The sequence below is a fragment of the Callionymus lyra genome, chromosome 7 (genome assembly GCF_982586985.1).
Source record: "Callionymus lyra chromosome 7, fCalLyr1.hap1.1, whole genome shotgun sequence".
In the NCBI taxonomy this organism is placed as follows: domain Eukaryota; kingdom Metazoa; phylum Chordata; class Actinopteri; order Syngnathiformes; family Callionymidae; genus Callionymus; species Callionymus lyra.
This window is the reverse complement of record NC_141824.1, coordinates 12,930,623-12,955,330: the sequence shown is the minus strand read 5'-3', so window position 1 is coordinate 12,955,330 and position 24,708 is coordinate 12,930,623. Positions and strand designations below refer to the sequence as shown.

Genomic DNA, 24,708 nt, shown 5'->3' with positions numbered 1-24,708 from the left:
GTATTTAATTAAAAAACAATATATACTTTAATAAATACAACTACATAATAATAATTACATATATATAGCGTGTGTGTTTCCATATGATGTGTTAGATAAAGTCAGATTTTTTATTTGTTTTGTTGAGTAACTTTTTAAATGTTTGATTTAACTTTTTTTAATCATCACGGTTTAGAACATACTTATTTAACTTTAAACAAAAGAAATAAAGATAATTTTGAAGAAGAAAATTTGGTCATACAACACTTTGAGGAAGTTTTTTTGTTATTTTGACTTTTCATCGGACAGAACCGGCCGCGATATCAACACGTGGGCACGATGACGTCATCAACAGATACTTGAGGAACTGGCACCTGATTTATTGACGTGACTTTCATTCATACAAAAAGCAGAAACGCATATTTCACTTGAATTCATGGTCCTGGCCTCAAAAGGTTGCGACCAGAAACCTACTGAGATTTTAAAAAAAAGATAATCGTCATTAGGATTATTTATTTGTTTACGATAAAATAATAGTAAGATATCTATAGACCAAATTGAGAGCGACTATTTTAATGATTAAACATTTATCGAGTTCAAAAATAAGTTCCTAATATTTAAGAATCATATAACTTGGATAATCCTCCCGCGACCCCGACAAGGGAGACAGCGGTTTAAAATGAATGAATAATTAATTGAATAAATGAATTTTAAAGGATTTATCGAACATAGTAAGAAGAGTTTAACGGGCCGCACTGTTGTCAAACAGATTTATACAAATGAAAAAATAATAAAACATTAAAAAATATAATAAAATGGTATATAAAAATACAACCGCAACTTTTGGATAAAAAAAAAAGAAGTTTACATTTTGTTTTATTAATAATCGTAATGTTTGTAGTAAAATGATAAACTAAAGTTCGTCTCACTATAAGTTTCTCAAGAAGCGCCATTTGCGAAGGAAATGAAGAGTTGAACTAACAGTAAAATACACGTAATACATTTGTTTCGTTGACACAAAATTGTGTATACATATACATTTATTTTTATTTTATAAAACAAAATCGATTTATTTTAAATTGCGTTCATCTTATAAATTGTGTTTGAGCTCTTAACAAACAATATATCGCTCAATCAGTACGATAAATAATAATATTAAATTAAAATGTATTTAATAATGTTTCATGAACTCGTTGATTTTACTTCAACATTAAATTAAAGTTGAAAATGAACTTTTTTTAATGGCTTTAAATACTTTAAAATGCCTTAAGATGAACACGACGATTAGTCGATATGTTCTTATATAACAATAATAATAATAAGATACTTTGGTGTATAACATTTCTTATTTAGCTCAGATAATTAACATTAACATGAGTAAATAATTACATTACATAAAAACATTTCACTTTCTCTATCGAATGTGTCTCTAACGTGTGCTCTGGAAATACGGGGCCGCGTTCAGGGACACCCCTGAACCCCGGTTGTTGTGCCAAATATCTACTGTGTGTGTGAGTGTGTGTCCATGTCTGTGAGTGAACGTGTGTGTTTGTGAGTGTGTGTCCATGTATGTCTCTGTGTATATATGTGTGTGAGAGAGTGTGTGTCCATGACTTTGTGTATATGTCTATTGTGTATATATGTGTGTGTTTATATAAATGTGTGTGTGAGTATGTCCGTGTCTGTGTGTGTGTGTGTGTGTGTAAAATAGTCCACTCATCGCTCCCCCAACTCTTAAGTCGCTCTGCACAGGCGCAGAACGCGAGTGAGAGTCGAACCAGCAGCAGCGTCCAGCTGAGCTGCGACCACCGCAGGAGCTCCCAGAGTAGCTCAGGACTACTCCACGTCTTCTTTTATTTAAGCGTCTCTGCGGGAGAGGAGGTGATCCCCCCCCCGCTGGTTACCCCTCGAGACATGGACAGCTGATCACGGTCGCTGTGAGGTACGTTCACGGACGAGATGCAACCCTTGATGGTGCGTTCACGGGACCCTGGTTCGATCCAGGAGAGGCTGGTGTAGGGATGCGTGTGTGAACTTGAACTCGACTTTTAATTTCGTACTGAACACAGGATTTAGGCAGGATTTTTTAATTGATCTTGCACTTAAATGACGTCATCGCTTTCACGAGCTCGTTGGAGATCAGAAAACTTTATCGAAATAAAACTTGTGGTAAATATCAATAACATAATATAAATGTTACCGATTGATCAATTATTATTTTAATTCAATATTGAGAAATCAGCGTGTTTAAAAAAAGTCATATTACATTTAAAAAATGTAATAATACAACTCGGACTTTAAAATGTTACATGATCATTTTAATTTATATTTAACATGTATGTTATAGTAAATAAATTACATTTTAAGTTTCCTCCGTTTCTAGTTTGAGTTGAATTGAAAAATAACTTTAAACTAAAGTTTAAATTTAGAGGAAAATATTTCAAAACTCTATAACGGCATCGTTCGAGACTTTTTTAAACAAATGTAATTCAATGGTTTCTGTAAATTATTTATGATTTCTCACGTGACTTATTTTATCCATGAGGTGAAATACAGATTTACGTTTAAGTCCATGTTGTATAAATGTGGCATGTTCAGTAGCCACAAAAGGAACCATTAGTTTTTATAAGTAGTTGAACAAATTACGTTGTGTTTTTTCGGTTCGTTTAAAGTTAATAATCAACAATAAATTATACAGTGTTTTAAACAAATTATAAATATTTAACTCGTTGATTTAAAAAAATAAAATAATCATTTTTACCTATTGTTTCGTTTGTTATTGGAGGTAATATATATAACTGTTTATTTTATGTTTATTTATGTGTCTTTGTTTGGTTTTTTTAATTGGAGGGCATCAGCTGTCAATCACGTGTAATAACTAATGGCGTCTGGTTTGTGATTTGTTTGATACGAAAGGAGGCGGGACAAAAATTTCAGCCATGAGCTTGTAAAAGTCTTTAATTTATCAAATACATGGTGTCAAATGTTTGTTTTAAATGCGGCTATGACAAGTCAGGTTTGTCTTTCTATTCTTACACTTTCTAGTTTGTGTGTTTTGTTGACGTTTTTGTTGAAAATTATCAATGATCTGATCAATGTTGAGGATTAGCAAGCTAGCTAGTTAGCTAGCATGCTAATGGTTGAAGTGTGCTATGACTCATCAATCAGCGCCACCATTGTTTTATTATTAGTGTTATATTTTATGTTGACTTTGATTTTATCACTTCAACAGTTCCATAAATAAGCTGGTGTTGTATTTGTTTTAAACATTTTAAAAAGGTCTTGTATGAGTAATGATGTTGTTGTCAACAATATTGTCCAGCTTCAAATAGGCCTTGAGTTTCTTATGTGTTAAAAAACAGGAATAACTATATTTTATTTCTCAAATTAAGAAATAAAAAAACAACACATATTCATATAAAGTTTTTCCCCTTCACCATAAACAATATTGGTATTATTTGAAGCCACAAAAAGAAGAATGTGAACAAAATATAAACCTTTAAATAAGATAAAACGTGTAGTTATTTTACCACTGAAAACATTGAAATACCCAAAAAACAAACTCTTTTAAAAACATAAAACGTCTGGAAAATAAAGAAACAAGAATTGTGCTAAATTGTTTAATTTCAATTTACTTGACAGTATTTGATATATAATAATCATATTATCTTGTAATTATGACGCCTCACACTGTTATCGCAGCTGGAACAGTTAAACAAACAGTAGATCGTATTAAAACATGCAGATGTAGGAATAAAAAAAATGTATTTAAATAAATGTTATTATTGTTACTGACTGTCAAACCTTTATTGAAACAGTGAATAAGCAAAGAATGAAAACAAAGCCACCCTGATCGTTGATCAACCAAAAAATAATTAAACTTTGTTATTCTCCTGTTTTTAAAGTTGTATATGTGAATATAAAAAACCCATTATTCAGCCAGTTAGAACTAATATTTCCTGATAGTACTTTAACTGTACTGACTTAAACTATCTTAAACTCACTACTAAACTGGCAAATTTGTTTTATAATCAAAATAATAGTGAAAGGAGTTAAAGCATTAACAGGCGAACCAGATGCAAGGGTGTAACTCATGTTGTTGGATATGAAATGTTTTTTTTTAGTTCATACTCCATCTTGTCACTGCCTCCATGTTTAAACAAACAGAAACAACACTAAAGTATCCTGTGTAGACTGAGACCATGTGTATGTTGATGTAAATACATAACAAATATTAAATACTATGGTATGTTTTAGTTAAAATGGTAATTGTAATGTTGTTTTTTCTATACAAGTGGAAAAGGATGATACAATATATGGTTTTTGTAAAGTTTCTGATGGATATAGTCAAACGAAAACATTTTAATGATATCAAAACATGGCGATGCAACGGATAATTATAACATGTTATTAATAGCTGGAGGTTTGTGAATCATGGGAATTATTTTTGCTTCATCTGAAACATGACGTTTGTGTTGCACGGACACATGAAAAGTTGTTAACCAAGAATAATAATGTTTATTTAGGATCCATTCAACTATGATAAAGTATTATCATGTAATCATGTGCAGTATTTATGGTGGTTCGAGTGAGTGTTGAAGTGTCAGCAGATACATTACGTCACGGCCTCGGATCACACAAACCTCTCTGACCGATGCGTCTCTGCGTCGCAGAAATGCTGCAGGAGAAATCTTCGACTGCGTCGCACGAGTGTGTGAGTCAGGTCCAGTCCGGGGAGGATGCCGCGGATCTCCTTCCTGACCGGTCGCGCCTGAATCCGTCCTCGGCTCCCCCGTCCATCCCCAGCTCCAGAGAACCGGACCAGGTACGACCCTTGACCCTCTGAACATGTCGACGTCCGTCCGTTCAAATACTCTTTTTGGCTTCTCAGAGCATCGACAACATCAAGGTGCTTCTCCATGAGAGGGAACTTTGGAGGAAGTTTCACGAGACCGGCACAGAAATGATCATTACCAAAGCAGGCAGGTGAGTGAAGCAGCCAAGGCGGCTGTAAGCAAGCGCAAAAATACAACTTTAGCGATAACAATTTGTTCAATAATTATAGCAGATAAACAAATAAATAACATAAAAAATCACCTATATTTTAGTTAAGTGGGGAAGTATTACATATATAAAGTAATAGTCATAGTAATTTTGCACACAGTACTTCATATTTAAATGAATTGTAATACGGTTCAGGCAGAAACTGCAAAGCTTCTTTTTTTTTGTTTGTTTTTTTTGTTCACTCTGCTACAAATATGTGATGTATTTGAACAGGACATTCATTCTATACAAAAATAACTCATTATCGCATCCACCTCACTCATGTTGCGGACAAAACAGAGAACTCCCATGATGCCTTTCTACATACTGCTCTATTTAGTGACGGCTCATTGGCCGCTACAATACTGTATTTAAAGTCTTGGGCTGTGTCCCAAATCGCACACTTCTGCACTTATAATTAATATTTTGAGTGCTCAGGAGCGAAACTGTAGTGCGCAATGAGCACTCAATTGACGCACTCAAACTGCCAGAAAATTGAGTGTGGATCGATGGACACTTTCCACCCTTAACGTCCGCCATCTTGGTGACGTAGATGACGCTAAACGGAAGCTACGTCACTTAGGAGCAGATACCGGCGCAAATGTCTCAAGAAAAAAAATCTTTTTTTTACCACAAAACAACACAACAATAGTAATAACAAAATGGAAACACAACTTAATAACTTGTTTGGATTGGCAAAAAGCACTGTCAAGTGTCGGCGATACGGTTCCAAGGGCTGTTTTTAATCAGCGTTTAAAAAGTAGTAGAAGAAGAAGCTGTCAAGTCATTTCCGGTTGATTTGACAGTACTACCCTGTTGAAATGTGCAGTGTACTGTAAAGCAGTGCACTTAGAGAAGTGCACAATTTGAGACAAAGCATATTTCTTTGTTGCCTATGTCAAAAGCAATCGACAACTGTGATTGGTTGGCTGGGCGGCAAAGCATTACGGGATCTGTTCAGGCTGCTTTTACTAAGAGGGTTGTTGTGATGAGGACACCTCATATGCAACGTTGAGCAGTTCATATAAATATTATTAATTTAAACAAAAAATGTGTTGAGTATGTTATTGATCTTGGTTTAATTACATATCTACGTCTCTAGATGTCTGAATATTGGGGTTCAGAGGTCAATCTTGTTCATATTTCATCTTTTAAAAACATTAGGATGAGAAAGAGAGGCCCAAGTGTCCAGTTGGGTTGTCCTTGAAAATATATAGTAGTCGTTTTTGTTATTTTTTGCGTAATGTTCTATTTTCATTTCTATTCTATGTCCTGTGTGCACAATAAATCCCAATAGAGACACTAAGAGCAGCTGATTCTGATGCTGAAAATACTTCTACAGTGTAGATTCACTATCCAAATGAGATGTTATTTCAACCCGAGTTCTCGTGATCGGGTCAAGGCTCGATATTGTTGTGAGAGTGTGCGTCTGCCATCTTCTGCTCCGGCAGTTAATAGTGAAATAAATCAGCAACAGCAATGTAGAGTTCCTGCCACAGCGAGGCCGTAATTGAAAACACCAACGTCTGCTGAGTTTTTTTTTTTTCTGTTGGATTTAATGCAACCTGAGGATTAGACGTTGAAGTTTTGGACGTTAACCAGAGAGTGAGTAGACTCTCGAATCGACCCACTCATTCCTCACCCGCTGATTTTTCTTCTTTTTTCTAGTGAAAGAAAATGTGAAAGGTCACCACATATTTTCGTAATACCGAGGAGATAATCTTTCCCTTGTCTAGCTGACGGAGTGGGTTTCCAGTCCTTTGAAGAGACGTTCGGGGTCGAGTGGGGCAGCTGCGCACATGCAGGACCGTCTCCAGGTCACTGAAGTTGATCTTGGTAAACATACGTCTCGACGGTGCCTACAAGACGAGATACTATTCTGACCACATCACAGAACCAGTCATAGAGAAGGATGAACGAGACACACACCAGCAGTCACTAGGCTGCTACGTCCTGGAAAGACATCATTTATAAATATATTTATGAAATCTTAATCGCTTATAAACTCACAAAGTGCTCAACAAATAGTCATCGTGTAGACTACTGACCTCTCAGGGGAAGGTTTTATGGGGGAGGTCAAAGGTCAACTCAATCGGGTCAAGGGAGAAGAGTTGAGCAGAAGACCCCCATGAAAAGTCAAATTTGTACAATTTTGAAGACATTTAAACCATATTTAATACAAATTAAAAAGACCCATAATTCACCTGAACGTACTCTCACCTCTCCTCCACTTCCATGCTAGTTTTTCTGAGTTACTTTGTAATAAATAAACAAAATGAAAATTACCTGGGGAACACATTACTACATTTATGTAGTAAATACATAAATTTGTTTATCTCTAGTCTGTTGTGCGTTAAAAAAAACAACAATATTCATTTATTTATGGTAAAAAGAAGATAAATATTATAAAGGATCATAGATTAATATATTTGAAAAACATAAACTAAGAGCCAAATTAGGCATTTCTTTGAATGTTATTTCAGTTTTTTAATGCTGTACAAAAATTTCAACTATTGTAGCAAAAAATCCTGGATCATGAATACAGTATTGTTGAATTAAATGCAATGTATTTTATTAATCATTCATTGTTTATTTATATGGTATTCTATGGTGATTAAGTGTATTTTAATGTATTAATCCCTTTTTATTTCATTCATATTATTTCATTTTTATATTATGGAATGCCTCCAAAACAAATTCCAGTGTTTAAAACACTGGCAAAAAAATCTGATTTTGAACACTTACTTGATATAGACTTGATTTTGTAAGAAAACAGAAACATTTCAAAATACTGTACGACCAGAATGATATCAGGTTTCAAGCGTGGTCACTCACAGAAGGTCAAATAAACAGTCAAACTCATCCTTTCTATTAGGCGTTCCATCGACACAAGGCTCGTCACAGATTTCCTCCCAGACCCGTGTGGGGACTTCCAAGTAGAGTTCTGTGCTGTTCACACTTGAGCTGAACTTATGACTTCGCAACATCTGGCCTCACGTTAAGAGACGCATCTGGAGAAAAACCAAGACTACATTCTACACGTTCAACCGTACCTACAACAAATACTTCCTGAGAAAATGAAAACCAAATCCAGCCCCCCATGACATTTTATGTGGCCCGCTAGTTACTCAAAGTATATTAATGTTAATTTCGTGACCATTAAAATAAGTGGTTATTACAGATTAGCTTAAAATGTACAATTCCAGTTTATACCATTCACTGTCTGAGAGGAAATACATTTGTTTTTAAATGGTTAAGCAAGTACAAAATACCTCTCACACATAGAGCTTTGGTCTTATTTTGTTTCTAGTGAACATTGCCTATGTAAGTAAGTAAGTATAGCATCTTTCTAGACCAGGGTCAGAAAGCGCTTGAACAATCAAAAACAACACACATTTAAAATATATACTTTACTTAGAGGGCCAAGACAAATTAGACAAACACAGGAACAACAGCCTGGAAGGATTTCTCTCCTCTGGTCCGAAAGCGTGTTCAGGAACCATCAGTAGATTCTGATCCACAGACCTCAGAGCCTGAGCTGGGTTGTAAGTCTGGATCAGATCTGTGATGTAAGGAGGAGTCTGACCATGAATAGATCTGAAAGTAAGAACCAGAATTTTAAAATTGATCCTGAAAGAAACTGGCAGCCAGTGAGTTTTATGGTTCGGGGAAATGTAAGTTCTTCTACTAGTGCGGCTCAGAATTCTCTCTGCAGAGTTTGTATTAACTGCAGGCGAGACAGGTTCTGTGATTGGCTGGGCAGCAAAGCATTATGGGATCTATTCAGGCCAATGTTACTGAGAGGATGACACCTCATATGCAATGTTGCAAGTTCATATATCTCTGGTCTTATTTGGTTTCTAGTGGACATAAATCTTTGGGTTTTTACTTCCATTTTTCTTCTGATTTCAAAACATTTTGTCAGTCTTCGTTGTATTTAAGTCAACTATCCAAAACGATAAAAAAAAAAAAAATTAAAAGTATTAATTCTCCTTCGGGATCAATAAAGTTCTACCTAACCTAACTACTAATAGAGGTGTGTATTAGTAAACACCTGGAGATACCATACGAATCACGATACAGTGGCAACGATTCCATATATAATGATACTATAGGAACAAGGATATATTTGTAGTATTGTCCAGTACTTGACTCTGGTGTTGAAGAATTTACAGACCACATGACTCTTGATGAAGTCGTAACTGCTTTCATTTGTTTTCAAACCAAAATATGTCCAAACATCACCTTTAAAAAGCTGCTGGAGTCGACTGTATCCTCTCGTCCTCAGTCGTCACCAGGATCTTGCGGTGTTTAATTGAAACAGTATTTCAAGTCAAACTGAACTTCAATTAACAACAAATCAGTTTAAATCTTGTGTAATTTCGTGACGTATTTGCATGAACATTTAGGTTTTGAGAGGAGAATGTATTTCCGTAATTTATAGCGGTTTTCCATGTTGGGATTCGTGCTTCACACCGAAGCATCTGGGCTGGTGTAGGAGTCTGTTCTTAGACTTTGTTATTGCGAGGACCTCAGCTGCTCCCTCTGCACCCGTCCCTGTCAGAGCCTCAGCTCCTCTCACTTTCCAGCTCTGTACACAAGACGTCAAAGCGGCGGCGGCGGCAGGTTGACGAGAAGAATCCGGCGCTCACCATTGGCTCGAGTCGGCTTGTAGCGCTTCATCATCTCCCCACAGTGAACCCCCCTCCCCCCCCAGAGCCGCCCCCCACACCTTCTGTTAGATCTCGCCGCCGCACTGGAGATTCCCAGAGAGTGGATGGATCACCCGAGGGCCCGAAACATGTGGGATTCTTAAGAGAAACAGCTGGCCGGGCACAGAAACACACTCTGACAGTGATATCTTAGTGTACTCTTGAACTTCACTTTCTCATGTTCGCCTGAAAATTTACTCACTTAGTCACACTGTGTTGTGTTTTCACAGAGTTCCGCTCTCAACCTTCAGAGTGGCGTCCATTAATGAGGGGTATTTATGAAATGGAATTGAGATGATGAACTGGAGAAGGTCTGGTTTTGTTATCACTTTAGACCAAGGGGTGTCCAACTCCATCACACAAGGGACCAAAATCTTTTACCAGTGTGAGTCCAACAAAATGTATATTTACCTAAGTAAGTAGGAGTCTGCTCTGATCTCTGAGGCTCACTTTATCTTAATTATCTCTCAGTTTGTCCTTCTCCACCACAAAAATTCCATTTATACTCGTATGGTTGTCATCAATCATCTCTGTCCCTTATCTTATCTTAAACAAAACATCTTTGTAGATCACCATGTGAGACTTACCAAAGAATTAGGATTGATTGGGTTTGTTGTACATGCATAAAAAAGTGGTTAAAATAGAGGAATTTGCCTTTTAGGCTTCTACCAAACGAACTTTCAAGTTTGAAACCTAAGAATTTCATATTGTCTCTTTTATTATGTCTGTTTTTTGGGGGAGGATAAAGCCCAAATATCTCGATATGCTGATGACATTATGATGTACAGCAGCTCAAAGACAAGCTTTCTATCTATCTATCTATCTATCTATCTATCTATCTATCTATCTATCTATCTATTTTTCTTTGCACAAATTCTCATTTTAATTTGATATTTTTGCTGGTAGCATGTCTGTTATATTAAATATCAAATGTGAGGCCACTCTTTAGTTAAAAAAAATACACTGAATTTCAAAACTAAATCTTTTAATTATTGGGATTAGAATAAATGTTAAGGTGGTTAAATTAAGTTGAAAAAAAAACAACAAATTATAATTTCATCATACAAATTATTGAATTAAATTATTTTGTTTTTTATTTTATTTTTTTAATTAAAAAAAAAGTAATACTACATTCAAAATTTCAATGAAGTGATAAACTTCCATAGATTTCTAATATTTGAAAGAAGAACTTGAGATAAAATCTCGAGCAACCTTTCAAATTAAAACAAAAAACTTCCCAGCTGGTGTTGGAACAAAATCTTTACTTTGTTGTTTAACACGACGATCTTGTCGTAAATAGACGAAGGTTTACTCAGACCCTCTCAAGAACTTCAACTAAACACATTGAAGACCATGTCAACACTCCAACAAACATGAAAAAATAGATGTTTAGATCAAAATTGTTTTTTGGCCCAAAGAAAAAAATATGAGAATTTAGTCCATGGGACATTTTTTACACAACACGTGGTAGATACTAATTTAATTTATATATGTCAATTCAAACTATTTCGAAATTAACACCATTTCGCAAAAGAATTACGATGTATGGGGTTATCAGTTATTAGTGCATATAAAAAGAGGTAAAAAAAAAAAAAAGAAGAGGAATTTGTATTTGAGGCTTTTACCAAACAATTTGTTTATATTAACCTTAAAATATTGAAAAAAAAAGTTAGAAGTGCCTATAGTTTCTTTTACTATGTCTGTTTCTTTGAGAGGATGAAGCCCAAATATCTCGATATGCTGATGACATTGTCATTTACAGCAGCTCACAGAAAAACGATCTTGTCCTGAATAGACCAGGTTTACTCAGGCCCTCTCAAGACTTTCAAACCCAACAAGCCAAAGACCTACAGACACTTTCAACACTACAACAAATATATGAAGTAGATCAGTAAATCAAAATGTTTTTTGGCCAAAAACTTGAATAATTGTTTTTTAAGACATATTGAAGGATCAGTAGTGGCTCCAGTGTTGACACAAGCATCCATATGCTGGGACTGTTCGGATGAGATGGGTTTTGAATGTTCCTGGGAGATTAAGTGGTCTTTTAAAGAGGATGATACCAGGACCACTGATTGGATTTGAAGCCTGGGAGAGAGATTTCAATGATCCACCCTCCAACCCTCGGCGATACCTTCAAGTATTTACGGTAATATGATCACATGGTATCAGGCACGACGAGTCTTTGAAGCGAGGACATTTGCGCTAATCGGGACCGGGACTATGAAGAGAGGACTTTGACTGGTCTGAAGGTATGCGAGGCTGTCGTGAGCGCCAGTGTTTGAACATGTTGCCATGACAGAGATGAAGTGCAGGCCTCTGTCACACCGACTTTCCTGTGCTCTTGAGCAACGACGACTCTGATGTCTAAACTGTTGTCTAAGCTACGGCGCCATTAAAAACCACTTAGGACTTTATGAGGAGACGTAGGCTCTTTTGGAAAAAGTTTTTGTTTTCTCACGAGAGTCCAGCAAAAAGCAAGTCTTCGTTTTATGGCCACGGGTGACGGATCGACATCGGTAACAATGTTCTTCAATATTTGTATCATGTCGGGACATTTAAACTTTTATTAAAATGTCTGCAATAGTTTGATAGATTTGCAATAAAACATGCAACAAGAATCTTTTCTGAGATATTAATTTACTCCAAATCTTCTGTTGGAGATAAAGCAGCATGAGCAGGCCGTTATAAAAAACGAAGCCGTTTGACAATTTCAAGAAAAAGCAGATTTTTGTGTTGTGAAATTTTGCCATTTTGAAATGTTCTACTGTGATCAAACACATTTAAAATGTTATAGAACCATTTTAACTTGGTAGTCAAACGATTTTCAACTGTAATTAAACAATTTTCAACAAATATGAAACCATTTTCAACTGAAATCAAACAATTTTCAACTATAATCAAACAATTTCTAACTGTTATCAAACAATTTTCAACTATGATCAAAAAAAATTCAATGAAAATCAAACAATTTTCAACTATAATCAAACAATTTTCAATGAAAATCAAACAATTTTCAACTATAATCAAATCATTTTTAACTATAATCAAACATTTTGTTATTTCTGCCTCTTATTTACACTTTCATTTCTTACTGAACAAAATATTTACTTTATTGTCCAACTTGCTTTTTCTGTGTGTGTAATTTATATGTGTGTGTGTCATTTATATGTGTGTGTGTCATTTATATGTGTGTGTGTATTTCGTAATTTTGATCTTGTTTTATTTGAATAATATTTGTTATGTCATCGGTTTTGCTGACATATGTCTGTATAAAAAGCTCTCTTTGTTTTAAATAGATGACAACTTATTTTTGACATCACAAAGTTATAGTTTATTTTTTAGTAAATTCGACTCATACCTTTGGATTTTTTTAAAAATTCGCTTCACTTGTTCACACTGTTCTTCCTCCGCAGACGGATGTTTCCCAGCTACAAGGTGAAGGTGACTGGCATGAACCCCAAAACTAAATACATCCTTCTCATCGACGTGGTTCCAGCTGACGACCATCGCTACAAGTTCTGTGACAACAAATGGTAACTACTGATGGTCCTACTATAATACAGGTCTAAAGCAACTAGTAATATTACTACTAGTAAGTAGTATTTAGAATTCATTATTTTAAGCCAGTGTGTGTTTATACTGCACCGTACTATGTCAGGTATATATATATATATATAAATACAATAAATAATTACTTGTTAAGAAAATCCATCCATCCATCCATCCATCTGTCTTTGCACAAACTCTAATTTTAATTTTTTTTTTGGACGTGCAGCCTGTCTGTAATATTAATTAAATGTGAGGCTACTCTATAGTTAAAAAAAAAAAACTGAATTTCAAAACTAAATATTTAAGTTATTATTTGGATTAGAATATCACATTTTAAATTAAAAAAAACAAAAAAAAAACACGAAAAAAAACTTAAAAAGTTACATTTTTCATCATATAAATAATTGAATTAAATTATATATTTTTTATAACTTTAATACTTTAATATTTAAAAAAATCATACATTTAATAAGATACAATAAAAAACAACAACATTTGAAACCCTAAATTCAACAATTTAATATAGTTATAATCTTCCATTTATTTGTAATATTTGAAAGAAGAACTTTAAAAAGCATTAAAACTAACCGGCTGATGCTCGAACGAACCCTAGTTATTAACAACCAGTTGTTTTTAACATGTATTTCTTTCATTGTTGTTTAACACGACAACATTTATTAGAAAAACATTTCATCACGTCTAATTATTGCATTGAACTCACAATAATACTAATAATACTTGATAAAAACACTGCAGGTTCAACTACCTTCTTCTTCTTCTCACCACAGGATGGTTGCAGGGAAGGCGGAGCCGGCGATGCCCGGTCGCTTGTACGTTCATCCAGATTCTCCTGCCACAGGAGCTCATTGGATGAGACAACTGGTGTCCTTTCAGAAGCTCAAGCTCACCAACAATCATCTGGATCCTTTCGGGCACGTGAGTACCTTCACAGCTATGAAGGACCTGCTGGGAAGTTTGTCTGGTTTGATCTCCTCAGCCTCAAAAACTGACATGATCTCAATTTGTCGCCAGGAACTGTGAAGCTATATTCTGACTCTTCTATCAAACCCTCAGTCTTTCCATCTGTCAATCAAAATTGAACAATAAATGATCCAAACACTTAACATTTAACACAGATTTAATTTATTTAAAAAGAAAAACACATTAATGGCATAACTTTTTTATATTCAATTTATACAAATCCTTCTTTTATGCATTACTCTTTAAATTTAACTGATTTTTCAGGGTCAACGTGACCCGAAGGCTCTGGAAAACAAATGTGTTTGTGATATCCCTTGTGTTGTCTCGGGGTCAAGGTGACACGAAGGCCCCGAAAACAAATGGGTTTTTTTTGGTATCGCTTGTGTTGTCTCTCGGTCAAGGTCACCCAAGGCCTGAAAACAAATGTGTTTGTGGTATACCTTGTCTTGTCTCTGGGTTAAGGTGACCGGAAGGCCCGAAAACAAATGTTTTTGTGGTATCCCTTGTGTTGTCTCGGTGTCAAGGTGACCCAAAGGCCCCGAAAACAAATGTTTTTTTCTCGTATCCCTTCTATTGTCTTGGGGTCAAGGTGACCCGAAGGTCCGAAAACAAATGTGTTTGTGGTATCCCTTGTGTTGTCTCAGTGGTAAAGGTGACTCGAAGGCCCCGAAAACAAATATTTTTTGTGGTATCCCTTCTATTGTTTCAGGGTCAAGGTGACACGAAGGCCCTGAAAAAAAATGTTTTTTCTGGTATTGCTTGTGTTGTCTCTGGGTCAAGGTGACCCGAAGGCCCGAAAACAAATGTGTTTGTGGTATCCCTAGTGTTGTCTCAGTGGTTAAGGTAACCGGAAGGCCCGAAAACAACCGTTTACATTGACACTGACATAACACAAGGGTTAGTAATAAATAGAATACAAACAATAAATCAATTAACCATAATTTAATTGCATTAAAAACAGCAATAAACTTTATTTATAGTACAGTTTTCTACACACAGATCTACTACCTTTTAACAGTGTTTTATGTATTTATTTATTTATATCATTTCACTGTTATCGCCAATCCTGTCCAGCTCTACAACGTGAGGATAGAGAAAAAAAAAGAAACAACAAAAAACTTTCATTAGTAATTTTTTTCCTCTTTACAAAAATAACTCTGCCGTTTTTGGTGTGAGTTTTGCTGTTTTATATTTATCTGATGTTTCCATTGTTCCAACTCGTGGGTTCAAGGGTCACAATAATAAAGACGTGTTCGTGGACCGTCTTGAAACTTGTCAAACATCTTATCAAATATCAAACGTTGAGCAGGTGAAGCTCATGTGTGTCATAAGAAAAGAAGAGCAGGAATGGAGTGAGAGTTCTACTTGAGAGAGGGAGGGAGGGAGGGAGGTGAAGAGTGTGACTGTGGCAGGACTGCCCAGAGGGATTGTGGGATAGCTTGTCTGAAGTCATCCCGTCAGCGAGCGCCTTCATTAGGTTCATAACCTCTCAGATCAGTGGTGGGGCCTGCTGTCAGTCTGGGTTGAGAGCCTGGTCAGTGACAAGGTGAGTAATGAGGACAACGTTAGGAGGAGGAGAGATGAGGGGAGGAGAAATGAAGGAGAGGACGAGAAATGAGGAGAGGGGGAGGAATGAGGGGAGAAGAGGAGGAGAAACCAGGAGAGGAGAGGAGAAGAAATGAGGAGAGGAGGTGAAATGAGGAGAGGAGGTGAAATGAGGAGAGGAGGAAGAATGAGGAGAGGAGGAGAAATGAAGGAGAGAAGGAGAAATGAATGAGAGAAGGAGAAATGAGGAGGGGAGGAGGAGAAATGAGGAGAGGAGAAATAAGTAGAGGAGGAGAAATGAGGGGAGGAGGAGAAATGAGGAGAGGAGAGGAGGAGAAATGAGGGGAAGAGGAGAAATGAGGAGAAGAGGAGAAATGAGGAGGAGGAGAAATGAGGAGAGGAGGAGAAATGAAGGAGAGAAGGAGAAATGAATGAGAGAAGGAGAAATGAGGAGGGGAGGAGGAATGAGGGGAGGAGGAGAAATGAGGAGAGGAGAAATAAGGAGAGGAGGAGGAATGAGGAGAGGAGGAGAAATGAAGAGAAGAGGAGAGGGGAAATGAGGAGAGGAGGAGAAATGAGGAGAGGATGAGAAATGAGGGGAGGAGGAGAAATGAGGAGAGGAGGAGAAATGAAGAGAGGAGGAGAAATTAAGAGAATAGGAGAAATGAGGAGAGGGGAAATGAGGAGAGGAAGAAAAAAGGAGAGGATGAGAAATGAGAAGAGGAGAAATGAGGAGAGGGGGAGAAATTAGGAGGGTAGAGGAGGAAAAATGAGGAGAGGAGGTGAAATGAAGAGAGGAGGAAAAATGAGGATAAGAGATAAAGGAGGTGGAAAAATTAGGAGAGGTAAATGATGAGAGGAGGAATAATGAGGAGAGGAGGAGAAATGAGGAGAAGAGTGATGAGACTTCAGTGAGTGAAGAGATGCTTCTTCTATAAAACTAATCCAAGTGTTTGCAGTAATAATAGTAAATAATGTAGTTCAGTCTTTGATAATATTCATCTCAAAATACATGAGGAAATATTGCAAGAATCTCTATATAGTATATCAGTGATGTCACAGTATTGAACGAGTTAAACATTTCAAACGTTAACACTTTGAATTTTGTTATATTAAAAAATAATAATAATTTAAGCGTTAATTAATTTTTAAATAATTTGTTTTTGTTCGAATTTGTTTTTATTGAATAATTTAATTAAATAGTTTCTTTGTTCAAAGTTTGAATTAGTTTTTATTGAATAATTTGATTAAATAAATTGTATATTGAATATGTTTTTAATAATTGGAATCTTTTTTAAATAATTGTTTGTTTTTTTTAAACAGATTGATTTTTAATGTTGTGAGTGATTTTGCGCATCACATGATTGGCTGAAAGTTTGATCGAGTAGCTCGGTAGTCTTTTAGTTATGTCTGCTGTCCCCGTTATACCGACATCTTTACATTGAATTGTGAAAAGTGTTTTCATATTCTTGTGTACAAACTGAACGTAGTGAAAACATCAACCTCCTGAAGACTCCAGGCCTCTGGTTGGAATGTCTGGTGGATCAGAAGGTGAGACAGTGTAGATGTGTCTGATGCTGATGTGTGTTGGCACAGCTGGAACCACTGACTCTGACCCCGGTGTCGTTAACGCTTCACTGGTCACCACTGACTGACCTGCAGCCGCCCGACCACTGAGCACTTACTCAACACATGCCGACTCCAGCCTCACCAGCCAATCTTACAGTCAAGTATCCGAGGACCATCGTTTATTTTCACATAGTTTTTCAAGGGTAACTAGTGGATCTTGGATCTGTACTCATCAGTATGTGTCTGTTTGTCACCGCACGTCATCAATCCAGGAAGTCTCCACCTCTGAGGGACTCGTTGTATAAACATAGCGGGGCCTGATTACAACCGGCTGGAGGAGAAGTGGATAATGTACTCCGCTCTCGTAACCTCTTGTTCGCCCAGATTTCAGATGAACTTTATAAAGTAATAAGTTCAGAACATGGTCATGATGAGGAACTTAATGCATCTTGGAGAAGAGGACTTTGACGTTTGAAAAAAATGAGAGTGAGGAGAGTTTAAAGAAGCTTCGTACTCAAAATCCTTAATAAGAGTAAACTACTACGTGAAGATGTCACGACATTTTATGGTTTTTAATGTCCCTTCGATTACACAAGAGTTCTGAATTCCCTAAAAGACACTAAACCCCTTGGAGAAGAAAAAAAAAAAATTAGTAAAAAAAAACTATAACTTAAATAATGTATTTCATTAAATATTCCTCGCATTATCTGTAATAGTTTTGTATAAATATTACGATGTCTAACAAAATAAAATGTAATATCTCGTTAAATTTTTTAAATGTTGATTTTTTTTTTTCATTTTTCTTTAAGAATTAATTTTTATCTTGAATAATTTGATACAATAATGTATATATTGAAAGGTAGACTTTTTTTCAACAATTTCATTTAATGTGTTTGTTATCTAAGGGCCAAATGATCCGGTGGCTCGAAAAACATGTGTGTTCACCTTGACAAGGGATACCTCAAACACATTTATTTCCGGACCACCGGGTCACTGTGACCCTGAGAGTTTTAATTACAATATTTCAAAAGCAACATTTCTAAATTAAATATTTTTCAGTATGTAGCTTTTTATGGTGGCATTATTACAACAACATTTTTAAGTTGAATTGAATTTTGATTCATTTTATTTTGGAATTAAGATATCAAATTAAATGTGTAAGAAATTCATTCAAAAATCAAAAATATTAAGATTTTTAAGAAAATATTTGATACCTCTCTTCTCGTGTAACATATAGTATAAAGTCTTTCATGTCAATTATGTTAGAATATAAATAACTCTTAAATAAAAATGATCCAATTCCTCAAAATAATGTATTTTAAAGCTAGTGTAAAACTATAAATAATGTTTCAACTTCACTTAGGTACCTGTTGTTTAACATAATTTTGTTTTTATAGAATAGTACTTATGATAATACAGTAGTATAATAATAAAACACATTTGTCTTCCTCCCGACCTTGAGTTTGACACATTTTTTTTACGGTGTTTTTTCCCCAGATCATCCTCAACTCCATGCACAAGTACCAGCCCAGACTACACATTGTGAAAGCGGACGAGAATAACGCCTTCGGATCCAAGAACACGGCCTACTGCACTCACGTCTTCCACGAGACCGTCTTCATCTCCGTCACCTCGTATCAGAACCACAAGGTAAACACAAGCGGAGTTCTGGATCATTTATTTCTTTTTCATTCATTTCATCAGTTGAAATGTTGTCGTTCCAGATCACACAGTTAAAGATAGAAAATAATCCATTTGCTAAAGGATTTCGGGGAAATGAAGAGGGAGACATGCGCGTGTCAAGACTTCAGGGGTGAGTTCATATGTGTCACCCTCTAAAATTTTATTGTGGAATAGTACTAAAAAATGTTTTCTTCAAATTTGCTATTTGTATCATTTATTTTGACATTTTTCTTCAGTGAACAGTTTAATGAAAGGGTTAGGGTTGTGTATTTGTCATGAAATACTTGGTGACCCACAAGCGGAAGACAATAAGCGGCAGAAAGGAGAAAAGTTACAAAAATCTCAATTTAATAAACACAAGAACATCAGAATGTCGACATGATGGCAACAAGGTCCAAAACAGTGATTTCCCCCAAAAAATTAACATTCAAGTCCAGAGTTCTTTCTCTCAAAAAACAGTCCAAGGAAAACAGAACAGCAAGACGCACAATCCACTGAGGGTGTAAGAATAACAGTAAAATCAAACACTCGCCAAAAACGAGTAACAAAAAACGCTGACTAGAAAAACGTCAGGTAGAACAACGTCCGAGGAACTAAGATGGAACAGCAAGCAGGTAGAATTGGAGTCAAAACTTGACCAGGTGGGACGAGCGGACGAGCTGACAACTGCTGGCTGGAGATCAGCCCCTTAAAATCTGGCAGGGCTGATTGAAGATTACCAGCAGCTGTGCGATTCTGCCGACCACTGTCAGGCAGAATCGCCCGTCAACTGCCAAAGAAATAGAAAATGGCGAAGCAGGAAGTACCTTGACAAAACGAAACAGAAGTGGGTCGTGGCAGTATTGACACAATTCAATAAACACAACTGAATTGTTTTATTTCAGTATTTATGTCAGTTTACATATTTCTTATATAAACAAATTGTACTATAAACAGAGAAGACTATAGATTAAAAGACAAGAACATTATTGTTATTTATTTACTCGTTTACTTGTCATTTAATGTCAATGTCTTTGAAAATGTCAACGTTGTCGTCCATGTTGTTGGTTATGTTATTATTTATCCGTGCGTTATTTGTGTTGTTATTGTATTATTAATATTTTCAATAGTACTTGTATATGTTCATTTTTTTTATTTTATTAATATTTCAGCGTGTTGTAGTAACGGCCCGTGATTGATTGTGTGTTGTTGAATCAGTTCCCTTTTCTTTTAGTTTGCTCTTCATCAGGTGTTAGTCTACATTTAAAGATCTTCGTTCTGTCTCTGTCCGTCTCCGTTGGTCGTATTTAACTATTAACTTTGAAATTTATCACCTTTCACTTCTCACCATACAATGGGTGAGGACGAACAAACCAGTTAAACAATTTGTTAATGGAAGATCAAATATCAAAAATCTTTGTAACAAAAAACATTTGTATACATTTTCCCTTTTTTTGACCCAGATACAACACAAGGGTTAAAAAAAATAAGTTTGAGTGTCCAATATCTGTCCAATAGTCCTCCACCTTCTTTATAGAGCAATACCAGGACTGTCTGACCAGTGACATTGGTCGTTATTAAAGGGATTTTAATTCTAATTTCACTAACTTTCTACTAATCTTCGTGTTGATAAAGGGTTTGGAGAAGTTTCGGAGCGGAATTCAATGTTTCTTTGGAGGTACAGACAGAAATGTATGTCCCTATGAATAGTTCTCACTTTTCTTCGCCCAAAGACAAACTCACAAAGATTGTTTAAAAATAATAATAAAAGGTTTTAAGTGTCTAGTTAAGTGTCCAAAGGAAACTCAAAGCGCACCACAAATCAGGCGGAGATAAAAAAACACCAGGAGACAAGCAGTGAGGATTATAATCTGGCGCCTGTTGCTGCAGGAGAGGTGGCTTTGAGCTCTGCTGCTGAGGTGGTGGTTGTGTGAGGAGCTGCAGCTGCTGTCAGAGCAACAGGCGCCACTCAGAAAACAGAAGAAAATACAAAACAAGTTTCAAAATAAAATCATGAGACATGACACATTACAGGGTACAAGTATTTGGGGTTTTAATGAAGACAAGTGAGCCCTGTTTGCGACCATTATATGGACAAACATAGTCTGAAAGTAATCCCAACCCTTAGTTGACATGAGTGTCAATAGCAAATGAGTATCACTTTAAGGAGATTTCACGTCAAGACGGCACCTACTGATCACTAATAGCAGCTCATCACTGCTAACAAAAACCCATCATCTTAAAAAAACTGTCCTTGACGAGTGTCCACCCGTTTTTTTTTTCTCACCAGGAAAGATTATCCAACGATCTCCAAGAACATCATTCGCCAGAGACTCAGCTCCTCGCATCAGTTCCCTCGCCACCTGGCGGGTAAACTTGGCGGAGCAGTCATGACGGGACACACTCAAGTCCTCTCCTCCTATCAGTACGAGCCCGGGGTACCCATGTCCAACTCGGACCTCCAAGACACCATGGCGTCCCCCTACCAACAGAGCAGAGACCCCAGTCTCTTGTACCATTGTTTCAAGCATCGAGGTAAGAGCGTCTACGACACTTTAAGAAGGACACAAACTAGCCAGCAATTTTTCATAAACAATAAAAAATAATACATAAAAAATAAAATAGGAAGAAGAACATAAAGAGGAAGAACAAGATGACACAATCTAAGTCTAAAGATAAAGATAAAGAACATAGATCAAAGAAAAACAACAAAGACAAAGGATACAAAGACTAACATAGAACAGAACATCCAGATACTCTCACTCCACTCCTGCTCCCGAACTCAGAATTGTACAATTTAATAGCCCGAGGAATGAATGAGTCCCTGAGTCTATTTGTTTTGCACCTGGGTAGGAGCATTCGTGCACTCATTCTGCTTCTCTGCTCACTGATGACAGTGTTCAGAGGATGACTGTCACCATCCATGATGGACAGTAGTTTGTTCAGTGATCTCCTCTCAGCAACTGTCACCAGTGAGTCCAGCTTCATTCCAACCACAGAGCCAGTCCTCCTGATCAACCTGTCCAACCTGTTGACACTATATGATATCGTGTTCCTACAGATAACCCGCGACACCTGGAGCTCGGATGTAAGCGGCCGTATCTGGAGACGTCCTCCATTGTATCTGAAAATCACTACTTCCGCCCACCGCCCTCGTACGAGTCGCCCCTCATGTCCCACCCTTACTGCAGCGACGCCATCAGCCCCAGGGAAGCCTGCATGTACGGGAACATGGACACAGAGTCTGGACCCGGAGGCGGCGAGACGGAAGACGTGGCCAACCCCTCGTCGCTAAGTCGCAACATGTGGGCAACGGTGCAGTCCTACTCCCGCTACAGCATGGACGGCGTGCCATACCAGTCCTTCACGCCTCACCTGAACAACCCGGCGACACCCGTCGTACCTCACCTCCCGTCGCCCGCGGCGTCATCCCGCACCCAGTCGGAAATGGGAGTCTACAGCGCCTCTAACGTACCTCCGTCTTCCTCGTCCTGCTCCTCGGCGGCGATGGGGTCCCGGGACAGATCAGGTCATCCCACCCAGTACCAGAAAAAGCCGGCGCCCTCCATCCGACCGCACAGGAACTATTCTACGTACTCCTCTCAGGGTGCCATCTCGATCCGTGACCCGTCCTATCAGTACCCGGTCGGCGTGAGCGGCGTCGGGACTCACTGGACTGATAGTTAGAAGGAATCGGCGGAAGGAAGAAGGCAGGACTCATTCACCTTGAAACGCGTGGACCCGTCGGACCGGTGTAAGGGTCTACGCGGTAAGCCTGGTACCGGGTCAAAAAAAACATTCGTTGGTTAACTTTGTTTCTGAATTAAACTGCTTTTACTAGAAGTCGACACTTGCGAAGCTAATGTTAAATTTGAACCTGAACATGAAATATCCTCACATGGTTTGATGGTCTTTAAACTCTGGAGGACGGTGTTGGGTTGAAAACTGTGGTCAGAAGGTCTTGATTCTGATGTGGACGTTGTTGTCATCTTCAGGTGTCAATGGAATATAAGTTGTCCACCATCATTAAAAAATGAGAACTTATTAAAGAACTGGTTTTTTTTCGTTTCTTGTGATTTAGTAAATTAAGTTTCAAGGCCGATACTTTCGTAGTTATAAGAGCGTTCTCCGGTTCATGACAAGTTTCATCACAACTATTCCAACGATTCTACTTCTTAATTTAAGTATCCATGTCAGAACCTTCCACCTCCTGTAGGAGAACTTATGCTCAGCTTTAGGTGAATACGATGCTTCTCCTTCGCAGTAAACACATTTTAACAAAACTTAAGGTGAAAAACGAATGTACACAAAACAAGTAAGTAAGTAAGTAAGTAAGTAAGTAATATTTATTTATATAGCGCTTTTCTAGACCAGGGTCACAAAGGGCTTAAACAATCAAAACAATACTCAAAAAAGTATATACTTTAAAGATCAAGATAATACTGAGAACAACACAAATCAAGGAAAAGCCTGAACAAATAGAAACGTCTTAAGATGTTTCTTAAAGGAGTCAGTAGATCATCAAGCGCAAAGAGAGAAGAAGATCGTTCCAAAGCTTAGGAGCAACAGCCTGAAAAGATTTCTCTCCTCTGGTCCTGAGCCGTGTGCGAGGAACCATAAGACCATCACATAAGACCAAAAACAAGAGACCATCTTATGTGTTGTGCATGGTGAGGTGTGTTTTTTTATCTTCTTAAAGAGGTGATAATCACAATGGACTGAAATGATCATTTAAAAAATGTGAGCGCATGGCGTGTTCACAGTAGACTGGCAGGTGAGGCAACTCGCATTGTGCCTCACCTCGGGGTGGTTCACCAAGTGTCAGAAACATCTGTGGCGTCGTAGTCGCATCTTAAAATATTTTCTTATTACATGACGTAACCAGTCGTCAATAAGTTGATCGGCAACCATTCAGAACCTGGGTTTTATGTTGACATTTAAAATTCAAGAACAGCAAAGGCTTTTTTTTTATAATTTTGACATTTTGACTGTCCACTGACATTAGACTCACTCTCATCAGTTTGAGCCAGAATTGAGAGATGGGGGGAAGTCGTGGTTAATGTGATGCCGTATAAACGTTAGAATTAACTCAATGAACGACATGAATCTGAATCCTGAATCCCTGAATGACTAAGAACTAACAAAATGTATGTTTTCCAAACTGCAAGTAATATTTAATCAAAATTCACTCATTTTCTACTCACCCTCATCTTGACAAAGGGTTGGGATTATTTTCAGAGTAATCTGTTCCTTTTTTTTAGAGTTTAAGACAAAAACGATTGTTCATTTTATTGTAGCGACTTAAGCTCACTTCACTTAAAAATACGCTTAAAAATGTCAAAATACCTCCATTCTGCTGGATTGTAACGTCCATCTTGTGTTGAAGCCTCGACTTAAAAATGTTACGAGAAAAAACTTAAGTAAATCTACATTTTAAGTTTGTCCCTAGCAGAAGATCCCAGGCTATCAGATCCAGCTACAAGTGTCTTACATTGCAAGTGAACATGCAAAAGATTTACACTGATAGTCTGGGATCTTACATTGAAAACAAGCTTAAAATAAAGACTTATTCAAATTATTTTGGTTCCTAATCTTGAGGTTTCAATACAAGATAGGAGTCACAGACGAGCAGTATGGAGGTATTTGTAGGTTTTTAAGTGTCTTT

At 37.0% G+C, this 24,708-nt stretch overlaps 1 protein-coding gene across 3 annotated transcripts in view; it reads left to right on the top strand.

Annotated features, from left to right (window-relative positions):
- Positions 1 to 23,012, top strand: part of tbx4 (T-box transcription factor 4) — a 23,624-nt gene extending 612 nt beyond the window's left edge. The window contains exons 1-9 of one of the 3 annotated variants that reach the window (XM_087795488.1): positions 1,830 to 1,921; positions 4,653 to 4,804; positions 4,871 to 4,965; positions 13,151 to 13,270; positions 14,075 to 14,222; positions 18,879 to 19,031; positions 19,106 to 19,194; positions 21,334 to 21,578; positions 22,105 to 23,012. In XM_087795488.1, coding sequence (XP_087651614.1) covers positions 4,655 to 4,804; positions 4,871 to 4,965; positions 13,151 to 13,270; positions 14,075 to 14,222; positions 18,879 to 19,031; positions 19,106 to 19,194; positions 21,334 to 21,578; positions 22,105 to 22,730 — 1,626 coding nt within the window. In that variant the 5' untranslated portion in view covers positions 1,830 to 1,921; positions 4,653 to 4,654 and the 3' untranslated portion in view covers positions 22,731 to 23,012. Of the gene's footprint in view, positions 1 to 1,829; positions 1,922 to 2,940; positions 2,996 to 4,652; positions 4,805 to 4,870; positions 4,966 to 13,150; positions 13,271 to 14,074; positions 14,223 to 18,878; positions 19,032 to 19,105; positions 19,195 to 21,333; positions 21,579 to 22,104 lie in introns of those variants that run through there. The other 2 variants (XM_087795486.1, XM_087795487.1) reach the window with 2 other exon arrangements.
- Positions 23,013 to 24,708: the final 1,696 nt, after the last annotated feature.